Genomic DNA, 12732 nt, shown 5'->3' with positions numbered 1-12732 from the left:
AAAGAACCTAATAAAAAGCAAAGATATTACTCAAGAAGAGTTGAGTCTGAAATGTAATGGAAGCCAATTTATTAGACAGCCTTAGTACATATTAGGTACACATGGAAGTATTGTTTGTGCTTCGACACTCGCAAACATACAATCCCAATAAGTTAAACAGTTTTAGGACAGACTAATGTTTCAATAATATTTTTTCTCTGATAAATAAATTTGATATAAATCAATTGATTTGACAGAGTAAACCCTATACAACAGCAAATTATAATAGAAAAAAATAAACACAAAGTCAAGCGTTTGCATCACAGAAAACGCATTATAGTGCAATATACAACTTGTTTGGCCAGGGAATAAGGAAGGGAGGGAGGAAATAAAATAAAGAGTTGGATTGAAGTCTTTTTTTCTTTTGCAAAGCCATTCACCATTGGAGGGTTTACATTGCACCAGAGGAGGAAACAGACAAAGAAAATATAGATATTAGTTCTTTTTTCCAGTTGACCACTAACAGCTACAGCTAAAACATCACAAACACGGTGGCTTCACATTGGCATTTTTTAAAGGAAAAGTATCACTACTTCACAGTCAGAAATATCACCAGTCAACAGTGAGACGCTAAAACAGCAACATATGGCATATACACAACACTACTCAGTGCATGGCCCAATTAAACATCATTACTAACCAATGATAAGACTTAATCTGACAGGATACAATACTGAAATACAACTGGCCCTTTTAAAGATTATTCATTAAATATCAGCAAGCAACGGCCGTTTCGACATTAAAACGTGAAGTTTCTCCGGAGAAAGGAAAAGTTTGTGGCGAGTGAATACTTTACAGTCTCAGCAGGGTTGATTCTGGCTTTAACAGAGCTTTTTCTCTTCTCAAAACCCTCTCAACCAAGAGTTTCTACTAAACTGAAAATTTTCATTTTGAGTATCAAACATTCACCGGCTGCAACGTGGTACGATGGAAAGTTGCAGAGGGCGGCAGCCGAGGTTAACTTAGATACAAAATGGCTACACCGTGAAAAAATGTATCAAAATGTTCACAGACACTTATAAAACCACTCCTGTAGCATAGTCCAGTTATCAGCTGCTCAACCATGTGCTCAGTCTAGTCAACAGTTACATCTCTGTCAAATAAGACTTAAGCTTTCCTTTCTTGCTAGTGCGCACATGTGCAACAAACAAACTGAATCAACATTTCTTAAACATTACCTAAATTTGTGAGTTTTAAAAATATGAATTATCTCAACAAAATGACAGCAGTGACCACTTAAAAGTCATTTTGGAAGCTACAGTTTGTGATACAGTTGAATTGTATTGCACTATACTGAGAGGTGCCTTTAATATTCTGTACACCCTATTAATATCAATGATAGAAGACTAAATATTAGAAACTCTTCTGAGTATACTGCATTAGTTTAATTAGTTAGCTTAGTGTTAGCTAACGCTAGGTGTCCCTAAAACACTGGCAACTGAGTTAACAGACAGACCTTTGAGTAAGAGTGGTTTGAAAGTGTTTCTGAGCACATTTTGATACTTGTTTGATACTGAAAAGTAAAGTTTTCAGTGGAGTATTCAAGCACAACATCTTAGGAAAAAGCTAAATGCTAACTCTGTGGCTCCCAGAACATCCACACTGGATACAAACACAGTAACAGTCCACACAAGTCCAAGCATGCTACTGAATACGAACATCTCAAATGGGCAGGGGCGACTCCTCTCTGATGAAATATATTTATATATATATTGCATGTTGACTGATATGATATATTTTACAACATCAACCTCTCAAACTGCACATCCCTCCTCCACCCGCTTCCAATAAAACTCACACAAAGGAGGTAACCCAAAGGAACAAACGAGAGAAAATATCTACCTTTTACACATTCTAGCAGGATTCATAGCATACAATATTACATTTTGGTACTTTCAGTTTTAAATGGCCTTCTGTTCTGATATTTAAACCTTTTTAAATAAGTTTATTTAGTTGCATCCATTGTAAAACATGAGAATACTTACAACGATTTTATTCTTTGATATAACATATATTTTTTTGTCATCTAAGATGTCTTTTTTTTTCTTCTCAAGCAAGATGCATACACAATAAATGTAGGATTCTTGTGGGGAAAGGAAGGAGGTAAGATGGGTAGAGGGGGGCCAGGTTCAGGTTAAGAGGAGGGAGATGTGATGGGAGGATTTTAGCTTGTCACTTCCTCGTCTGGTTTGTTCATGGCCTTGAGCTGCTCCAGCAGGCTGGTGGGGGTAAAGATGTGGGTCGATCCTGAAGACACGCAGAAAACACACACAAACACACACACACACACGCACACAAAGAGAGAGTGTTAGATCTGCGCGTTTGGAAAGACACAGAGGGAAAAATGTGTTTTCAGCTCTTGCTATGAATGCCTACAGTAGCTGGATGAGGGCAGTCTCACATAATGAAAGTAAAGATAGAAACACTGAGCAACCCAAAGTCAAGAAATCATAATCAGTTAGTCTGTAAGTTAAAAATGGTTCATGTATTAAAGAGAAAAAAATACTGGGACCAAACTTTCACTGTACTTACAAGTTTAAGTGCTTTGAGTATTTCATTTGAGTGTCTATCTACTTTCATGCACTTGTATTTGTCCTCTTTTCTTCACTACATTTATCTTACAGCTGCAGTTACTTCTTACTCTGCATATTCAGATTTTGCATTAAACAGAAGAGGTCATCAAATAGCTCATCAGTGTTGTCTGATAAACATTTTCCAGTCTCCAAAATATCAGTATTTTCAAAAGTCCAATAGACAGCAGTGTGATGAGTTTTGTACGTGATTTTAAACATTAATTTAGAGAATTTTGTCAACTTGTAGAGAATCATGTACTATTTTAACTAGTCTGAAAGTAGGAAAATCCCCATATAACTTATGCAAGATTAACTAGACAGGTTGGAAATCCTCACAGGTCCAAATTTAAAGATTTTCTTTTTTTTTTTTTTCATTTTCATTTCATTTTATATCTCCAGCTATCAATCCATCACTTGTTTCAGACATGAAATGTTTTCATCTTTTACCCAGGTGAAGTACCATGTTAACCTCTTCCACCTCTGACTAATACTCTGAGTCCGTCACATTACAAACATACAGCCTGACATAAACTTAATCACATGCAGTTGAACATTATGGAAGCACACAGATCAGTGATGGCACCACACAACTGTCATGTGAGCTGCAAGCTGCAGGCGGGCTAGTAGAAATCCTCTGACATCAAACCTGTCTACACAGCGCAGCCAATCAGGTGTTAGAAAAATGTGCACACAACCACATACAGTAGAGAGTGGTATAGTACAGTCATTAAAGCATGCACACAGCTGAAAATACTGCTAGAAAAAGCACAAAAAAAAAAGACAAAAGCGGATCTCTACATGTCATGGGATCAAAAACCACAGAGTTACGTCTATCGTCTACTGTAAATATGAATGAAAATGTGAAACTCAGTAGCTCTAATGACACAGGGATGAACTCTTGTGACAGCTGAAGACACATTTCGAACATTGTAAAACTTGAAAGGTGCTCGACTGGAGTAAAGCAAACATTTTGCCAAATATTTTTGTCGCTTCATTACCAGATTGACAGATGGATAACCATCTTAATCCTTGACCATAAAGAAGGCAAACAGACGATTTGATTTACTCCTCACACCTGTTCAACATTATCAACAGTATTTGGCCTACATTGGTTTGTTTCTGTTGCAAAGCTGCATGTTTCTTCCACTTTGGTTTGATTTGCTTCTTTGGCTCAAAGACATTCGCCTACAGTAAAACTAAACTTGATCCTATGAGGGGTCAAAACAAGAAGTGGAAGTAGTTGAAGGTAAAAACAGGAGAGAAAGAGGCAAGCCCATCTCGAGTTGGGTCGTTATGGTGATGCGGGGGTCATAAGTGTCAGGGATCGTGAGTGGGGTTTAGTGGGGGTAACAGAGGTCAACGTCGGACTGGCTTCGCCTGCTTCTCTGCTGTTCCCCAAAACACACAGCTTCGTGGGCCTTTTTGCCCCAGAAACACAACACCGTGACGTTGATTTCCAACGCCACTAAACTCTTGTACATGACCAGATTTAGACCAAAACAGCATAACAAAAACAAAGACTTGTTTTAGTAAGTGATGGCCATTTTGCTCAGGAAGTGTTGAATGCGGCAGTATGTGTCAGAGCAGCCATACTGCTTATGGTGAGAGCTGCTTACTGAGGAAACCATAAAACCAAAAGTTGGTTTGTAAACGATATCGCTTTAGCAGATTAGTCAGGAATGAGATGGATGCCCGGGGAAAGAGTATTCTGTCTTTAGTGGGTGAAAATCCAGCTTTTAATGGAAATGTGTGTGTAAAAGTGGCCTTGCTGATGCATTACAGAGACGGGCAATGAGGTGGTCATGGATATTAATGCAGATAGGTATTATTTTTTAGTCTGTATTATTTATTACCTCTGCCAAGGAGGTTATGTTTTGAATGTTGTTACAACTTCTGAGCCGAGGCTTAAAAGAAAAACCTTTATTTTCCCTCTTTTATACATTTACATGAATTAATTTGAATTTAAATGTTTTCAACAGTCGTTTCTCAATGCTACACCTGTAATCCAAACGAAACCAAAATTGTTACATAACAATAATGGGTGACTCCATCAAAATGTATTGATTTTTTCACATTATACACAGTTTTCCTTTAAATGACCAAATTCTCGCAAGTGTGGCTTATTTTAAATAAACTACAGTAACTCTTAAATGCATTGTGCTGTTGTCAACACATCTGTTCAACACATGCACATATCAGCGTTGAGCAATCCTGTGAAATCTGATGACATTTCACCAATACGTGGCACAACAGCAACAATCAGAACAGAACACGACAGGTGCTTTTGGATGTATTGTCTTTTTAGTTCTTGCATCAACATACTGGAAACTATCAATCTGCTAGTGGCTGGTATAAAGGATTAGTTTTGGAGGAAATGAATCTTCTCCTACATTAAGGGAGGGGGGATTAGTGGCAGCTGTTTGACATGTGTGGCATCTTTATTTTTTGTTAGGTTGCTAAAGCATATCAGGTGGAACATTGCTACATTCCCCGACTGAGTCAGCAGAGAGGCTTCATAGTGAGACTGATCCACAGGGCAACTTTTTAGGTGTCTGAACTGAATTCTTCTGAAATAGTTTTTCTTGCCTGACTGTTTTTTTCATTTTGCTGCCCCCAAAATTGCCCTGTGTGACAGCACCGTGTAGGTATTATCATGATAAAGATGTTCTGTTACTAATATCCAGCACCCTCTGCAGACGAGCCGTGAGCCATGTGAGCATGTGATGGTGGGCTGAGGACTGGGAGTCAAAATTAAAAAAAAAAAAAAGCAAAAGGAAAAAAGGAGAGAATCATCCAACATCAATTTAAGGACCTTGTCCTGAAAGAAACTGGTAATAAATCAAGGTGATTGTCTTTGCGAAGGTTTAATTCTAAAAATAATCAGAAAGTAAAAAACTAATAAAGATGGATCTCGGGGTAGATTAAATCTGGAGTGAGTGTTCAACAGGCTCAAAAGGCCTTTGGGTGGCTGTCGAGAGGTGATTTAATCCACCCAGCTGAGATGATGGGAGGAGGCAGCAGGGATGGGGTCACGACCCCCTCAGGCATGGCCGCTCTTCAGCACAGACTTTACTTGGGCTGAATCCAAATGTCTACCCAGACTTACAGACTGGGCTGTCGCAGCTCATGTCACATACATACACAGTAAGACTTCACAGCTGATCACTTTTTAAAAATATATTTTTTTAATGCATTGAGTCTGTGACTTAAAAATGACAGCATCACATTCGTTTTGCAACGAGCTGTGGGTTCAATCAACAAAGTCTAAACCCTAAGTGAACTCTCTAGTAGTCTGTAGAAAGTCCACATGTGCCCCCTTGTGGACTTATGATGATGATGAATTGTGGACTTGGGTAGTCCTAGGCACTCATGGACTTCTCAGGAACACGCCTGATATTCGGTAAAGTTGTGACATTTCGATTCAGCCTTCCTGTAGGGGCAGCAGACAGGTAACACCTGATGAATAGCAGGACTAACTCTCTAGGCTAACTCTCAGCCTATAGGGAGTGGAGCCTGATGGAGCGGTCCATGCAGTGAGTAAAGGTCGGGGGTTGCCCATCCCTGAGGGACACGAGGAGGAGGAGGAGGGTGGAGGTACATAAAACGGTACTGAGTGATCAAAGAAGAAGAAGGAACAAGGATGAAGCCCTTGTGCTGTGAAAGATCAGAAAGGGCTTCTTTGTGCGGCTGCCTTTACTTTTTTCAGTGTGATTTCTCTCTCCCTCCCTCCCAATCTGTCTCTGCCTCACTCGGCTGAGGGGTCTGCGTCCTCAAAGGACACCCTAGTGGACTCTCGGAAGTCGGGGTGCTGCAGGTCCGATAAGAATTTGGTGGGAGTGAGCATGTTGGTGGAACCTGTGGAGGAACAGAGGCGGCTTCACCACTCGTCTCTCAGCACATGCCACGCCCCCTCCCCCGCTCTCTCCAGAAACACAAAGGGTTAAAACAAGCAACCTGTCGTACACACACACACAGAGACACACTCATCCACTCACAGTTCACACACACACACACATACACACACACACACACACACAGACTTGCCATGTTGCACAAACACAAAAAAACCGGGACACAGAAAAAGACAAGGCGTGGCTGCAATTTAAAGACAACAATTGTTTTTAAAGACAACAGCTGAAGCAGAGCACAACAGAAACTAACAAGACACTAACACAGACTGACTGGCGAAGCTTTAAGACATTAAATAAACAGTACAGAGGGGCATGACATAAAGGACTATTTTAACATTAAGGCTTTACACACAGTAGGCAGGTTGTAACAATCTGCAGCTAGACCCTCCCAATACTTTACACAAGATTACATCTAAAGTGTGTCCGTGTGATTGAGGTGGTAGTGATGTATGTGATTCAGGATCTGGGTGCATGACATTTATGTTGTGTTGAAATGGATTCTGTTTGCAAAACATGAGATGTCAATTCCTAATTTGTCGTTTTGTATCAAAAAGGTGAAAAAAAAAAGGTGTTTAACAATAAGTCGGTATATAAATCTACCTCTCAGTCGTATAGTTGATGCAAAAATCAATGAAATATCAAACCATGTTGAATATTTTATTTATATCTGTTGAGTCTAGTTTGGCCTTGGTGTGAGATTTCACTGTTTTTGTGAGTGATTGTCAACTTTTTCCCATGATTTTGTAAAAGAAAAGAAACTATCTTATAATCATCTTTCCGCCTACTTCAACAAAATGCAACTTAATTCCTAGAAGTAATACTTGAAAAACTTAAAAACAGGTTCTGATATAAGGTTTAATATGTCATAAAGCAGTAAATCTTTCTTTTTATGCGCTGTACTTCCACCTCAGGTTAGACTGCCCATCAGCTCACTTCCTGTGGCTGACTCACTCCGTGTTTCCCCTTCCCTCCATCCTGATATTTTTTGCTGCGTCCCGGTTCAGAAGCTGTGTCCTTCTGCGGACCTGAAGGCCAGACTGAACCTGCACCTGCTGGTTCAACCTCACACAGTCCTCTTAAATCCTTCAAAGGATGTGGCCCCTGAATTAGGACGCAGCTTTTATAAGCTACCACACTTTCTTCAAATCGTGTCCACTCAGAGACACACCTGCTCTGAGTTTAATGTTGCAGCGGGTGTGTTTTTGAGTAGCCATGTCCACAGCCTACACATGAACGCTTCTTCTTGCTCTCAGTCTGCACTCAGTGGTGCCCCCCTGTTGCACTACTCACCAATGATGGCTTCCCACTTCCCATTGGCCTGTGTGACCTCATAAGCGCAGCGCATCTCGCTGAAGGACACGCCCCCAATGATGAAGACCATGACACGTGGACCGGTGCGGTACTCTCCAGGTGTTTTATTCTTGTGCCAGTGGCCGTACCGAGCACTGCCAGACAGGAAAACAGGATTCATGTTATTACAGTTTCCTAAAGTATGTCATGTTTTTATTAGCTTGGCTGTCACAACTGAGTCAAAAAGATTTAGTGAAATGAGAAAGATTTCCAAATTTAGGATTATGTCTCCCTTATAATTTTTAGAGACTTGGGAGAGACTTTTCAAAATGTTATTTTTGTCACTTCCCACATTTCCAGCTAGCATTTGAGTTGAAACGCTAAAATTGCATTTAACAGTGTCCTCTTATCGTCCAGCTGTAAAAGTGAGATTAGATCTCAAAATAATGATAATTTAAGTAGAGGAAAATGCAAAAAAAAAAAGGCTTTGGGAAAACTATTTTGCCCTGAATTTTGCCTGCCAGGCAGCGTTTCCGCTCAGGCTACATACAGGCTCCTGCATCAGATTAGTGGAGCTTGTTGAAAGCTGCATACACTCTGGCAGGAAGCTCTGCAGCCTGCACAAACTTCTCAGGGAAAAAAACAAATCATTTTGGCAGATCGTGATTCACAGGCGACAGTGTGTTATTGCAAAAGGCCTTTTCACAACAGACATTTTGGCTATGTCTGAAATCACTCCCTATTTACTATAACCTCTGCCGTTCCATTTGAATGTCTGAATTCTGAATGTGTTAATTTATCCACTATATATTTCCCTCAAGAATTTCACGACAAAACAAAAAAGTACTTTGTGCTAACAATCAAACAATGCAACATGCTGCTTTTTATAGATGCAAAAATTACTGACACTACAGCTGACAGTGCTGATGCAAAATGACGATGATTAGCAAATGTCCAAAATCTCAATTTGCTGCTCACTACTGAGTAGATTATTGAGTTACTATTACAGTAAAGGGAGTAGTGAATGAGTGAACGAAGGAGTGATTTCAGACACAGCCTTTGATTTGTCATAGTATGACAATCACAGCTGTTACTAATAACATTAACGATGGCTCTGTTCTATTCAAGTGTCTCAGTCAGTCATTACAGAGAGATGGTGAGCCAGCATGAACAATACCAGTCTTTGAAACTGAAGCAGCTACATGGAATTCAGCCATCATCAGTTAATTATTTACACCTGTGCTTTTCCTACTGTGACAAGATCAAGATGTATTTCTGGAAAAATGTCTATAAATATGCTACAACTGATCATTACTAAAAGCTAAAGCAGTGCTTTCAAAAAAATTTGCAAGCAGGTATCTGATAGAAAATACTTAGTGGTTTTATTTTTTTGTTTGGTTTTATTTAAAAATGATCAAGACTAAATCAAAACCTGGTATATGGCTGGACTGTGTATGAAACGCTAGAGGGCTTTTCATTTGAAATGATGGATACAGGAAGTGGTGACACATGGCGACCAAACTGCCAGGAAGTGTGCCGGGCTTTGACTGAAGCCAATTTGACCTTGATACCAAGTACACCGAGTTCAGACTTGTGTACTTGCTGGTTCAGACTTGGCAAGTTGGACTCAGGAGTACAAACTTCTGAGGACAGGAGGACGCAGTACGATCATTCTGCCTGCTGACAGCAGCAGCTCAGCTTCAACACACCAACCTGACTGTAATGTGACAAAATAATCTCAACTCAAAACTCCACTAACAGTCTTCTCACAAAAAATAACCTCATTGATAGAGAGATGCAGTAAATTTTGTTATTCAGTCTATAATGTAGCTATAACAAAATCTAAACTGTTGCGTAGCTTAATAAAATAAAACTAAATTTAAAATAAACTGATCTGTTCATTTGAATACATTTATATTTATGTAAATGTGGTGATATCTGTACATAAAAAGCCTCAGAGGCAGCGCTGTTGTTCTGTACGGTAAAAACATGAAGCTTCACTTTACATTCAGACAAACTAATGTGGCAGCTACAATTGTTAGATTTCATCTGTGAGGCCAACATTTATCTTCCAAAAGGAATTATATCATACAACAAAATGCATTAAGACATTAGAGCCAGTGGTAAATCTCCAAAGAGCTGCACAGATCAGTTCATCAGATCATTTTCTCTCTGGGATGTCGACATGTTGACTGGCTGATTATCTCAGTAAGTCGGGCTGCTAGCGGCTTAGATGACTGGCTGGTCTCACACGGTTACATGCCCGGAAACGTTGGAGCACATTACAAACAGGTGTTATTTGGATAAACTGACGAAATATTGGGAATCTAAATGGTTATTTTCTTGCCTGAAAAATATTAAAACTTAATAAAATTACTGTCCTACAGCGAAAAATTATGACGGCTTTTAGTCTGGCTCAAAATCTCTGCCATCGCTGCCAGTTGGTGCGAAATGCATTCTGGGATACTTGGCTGTCCCGAGCTTTGTCTTCATCACTCTGTCACTGAGTCAGTGAGTGAGTCAGTGACGGACAGACATTTAGTGTTTATAGGGCTGGTCCCCGCGGTCCAGCCAACAAACAAACAAAACGTGGTGTTCAGTACTGCAGTGCAGAAATCAATGCAGAATTTCTCATTTTTAATCTATTGTTATGATAAAAATATTGATTATAGCTGCTTTAAATTGGGAAACTGAAACCAAATAAAGTGAGTTGAAGCTAAAGTTTGATCAGACTCCATTAGAGGTTTTATCTGCATGTGTCTCAGTAACCTACATGTATCCTAACATGATCCTCAGCACTGGGTATCTGTAGCTGTGGGGGATGGACAGCTAGTGAGACACAGCAGTTTGTAACAAGAGAGAATTTGATGCTGAATCAATACACACCAGCAGCTTCTACACACAACGGAGTGTAAGGATTAGAAAGGTTTGATGTGGCGTCATCCTCTCATAGACAAACACACACATGGAGTTGGAAATATTGATGATTTGTTTTCAGGTCAGCTTGCTTAAATATTGTTGCCAGGGGTGATATTTTAACTGATATTGTTTTTTTGTGGAAGACATGAATCATTTCAGAAAAGACTGTCTTTGCAACGTTTTTTACTCATTTCTCATGTCATTTGTAAACATAAAAATCTTTGCAAATGTTTCCTTCTTTTATTGAAATTACTGCATCATCCTCTATGAATATAGATCATTTAATGAATTCAATCAAATATTTCAAAAGATGCAAGGTAATTAGTTTAAAATGTGGAAACTTCTATGGTTGATTTCTAAAAATGTTACGTTTTTGGATGCTTCTGCCTGGTGCTTATCGGTCTTGCTAGAATATATATAAGAGTTGGTGAATGTCTGAGCTCTGATGCCTCCTATCACTGCACTGGCATCTGTATACGGCTCACTAACCTGCCAGTCATCAAGCACCTCCCTGCTCTCAGTTTTTCAAGTATTGATCTTCCAGACTCATCTCCCTTCCCAAATTACTATTGATCTAATAGCACCATTTCTGTCTTTGTCATTTAAAAAGGGCAAACCATGCAATAAGATGCAATGTGTGTGTGTGTGTGTGTGTGTGTGTACCTGACTGCAGTGGTGCTGAAGGAGGCAGAGGAGCGGGTGGAGATGTAGGGGTAGTGCTTGGTGTCCAGCTTATCGTCAATTGCATCCTGCAGGGGGACAAAAAGACAAAACAGATCTTTGTCAGCAATACTGTCTGCCTTCTGTACACACACACACACACACACACACACACACACACACACACACACACACACACACACACGCTTGAATAGGGGCTTCACAGTTGCGTCATGTCTCTTAGCAACCATGTGTGGCTCCATCATGGAGGTCCATTGGAGAATTGGCTTTGCACAAATAAGAGGCTAAATATAGTCAATGACAACAGGGCTGGAAAAACAGATGTTTTGCTGAGTCAAAAAAAAAATCTGCTCAAATGAATTAGTTTGTTGCTTTTTTCATTCCCAATTTTGTTTGCTTGAGGAAATAAAAAACACATCTATAGTGGAAATGTTTTTGAAAATGAAAAGTGGAGAACCGGGTTAAAATTAAGCTATTTTTGTCTCGAAAAACACACAAATAAATGAATATATGGTCATTCTAACGGAGATTCAAGCCCTGCAAACACACCTCCATGATGTCCTTGACCAGTGGTGTCCAGCGGGACAGCTGATAGGTCTGTTCGCTCACACGCTCCTTCCTGTCCAGCTTCTTTCCTCGGCGGAGGGTGGACTGATGAAGGACAGAAGAGGAGGAGGTGAAAGAAAGAGAAAGTAAGAAGGACAAAGGAAACAGTGATCAGAATAACCTGCATGTCTCAAAGATTTTGTGTCAACTTGTTTGGTCCATACACTGAGGAAACAGTATCTCTGGTGTCTGATAATGAAAGAAGTTGATCAGCTGATCAGTGAGGGTCTTACATCTGTGATGATGGGGACGCCGAGGTGAGCCATGTTGGTGATGATCTCACTGTCCTCAGGGGGGATCTGAGCGTGCTGGATCAGCTTGTTCAGGTTCTCCTCCGTTATGCCTGAATACACACACACACACACACACACACACACACACACACACACACACACACACACACACACACAGGTCATGTCTTATAACCTCTAAGCGTATTTGTTTACATTTAATATGTTCAGCCTGAAATGCGATGAAGGGGAATTAATATCTTGTTACTGGAGCACAAAAATAAAATTATTTCATTAGAACTCAAAATGTGTTTAGTTTGATGTCACTGCACTTCCTTAACAGATAAGTGTATTCTATATTTTTCTTGTTGTTTCCATCTGAAGATGATGAGTCACTGATATATCCTTTCATTATCAGGATGTATCAGACTTTCGCTACACAGAATTTGAATTTTGGATTTTTGCAGCGGTAAATTTCTGTCT

At 39.8% G+C, this 12732-nt stretch overlaps 1 protein-coding gene across 3 annotated transcripts in view; it reads right to left on the bottom strand.

Moving 5' to 3' along the window:
• Positions 1 to 52: 52 nt before the first annotated feature.
• Positions 53 to 12732, bottom strand: part of stxbp1a (syntaxin binding protein 1a) — a 37169-nt gene continuing 24489 nt past the window's right edge. For 2 of the 3 annotated variants that reach the window (XM_067574634.1, XM_067574632.1), the window contains 6 exons: positions 12253 to 12362; positions 11963 to 12064; positions 11396 to 11481; positions 7814 to 7968; positions 6310 to 6467; positions 53 to 2286 (listed from right to left, as the gene is read on the bottom strand). In XM_067574634.1, the coding sequence (XP_067430735.1) occupies positions 6358 to 6467; positions 7814 to 7968; positions 11396 to 11481; positions 11963 to 12064; positions 12253 to 12362 (563 nt within the window). In that variant the 3' untranslated portion in view covers positions 53 to 2286; positions 6310 to 6357. The remainder of the gene's footprint in view (positions 2287 to 6309; positions 6468 to 7813; positions 7969 to 11395; positions 11482 to 11962; positions 12065 to 12252; positions 12363 to 12732) is intronic. The other variant, XM_067574633.1, reaches the window with a different exon arrangement.

Source organism: Thunnus thynnus, chromosome 19 (assembly GCF_963924715.1).
Source record: "Thunnus thynnus chromosome 19, fThuThy2.1, whole genome shotgun sequence".
Taxonomy (NCBI): Eukaryota; Metazoa; Chordata; class Actinopteri; order Scombriformes; family Scombridae; genus Thunnus; species Thunnus thynnus.
This window is presented reverse-complemented; position numbering and strand designations above follow the sequence as displayed.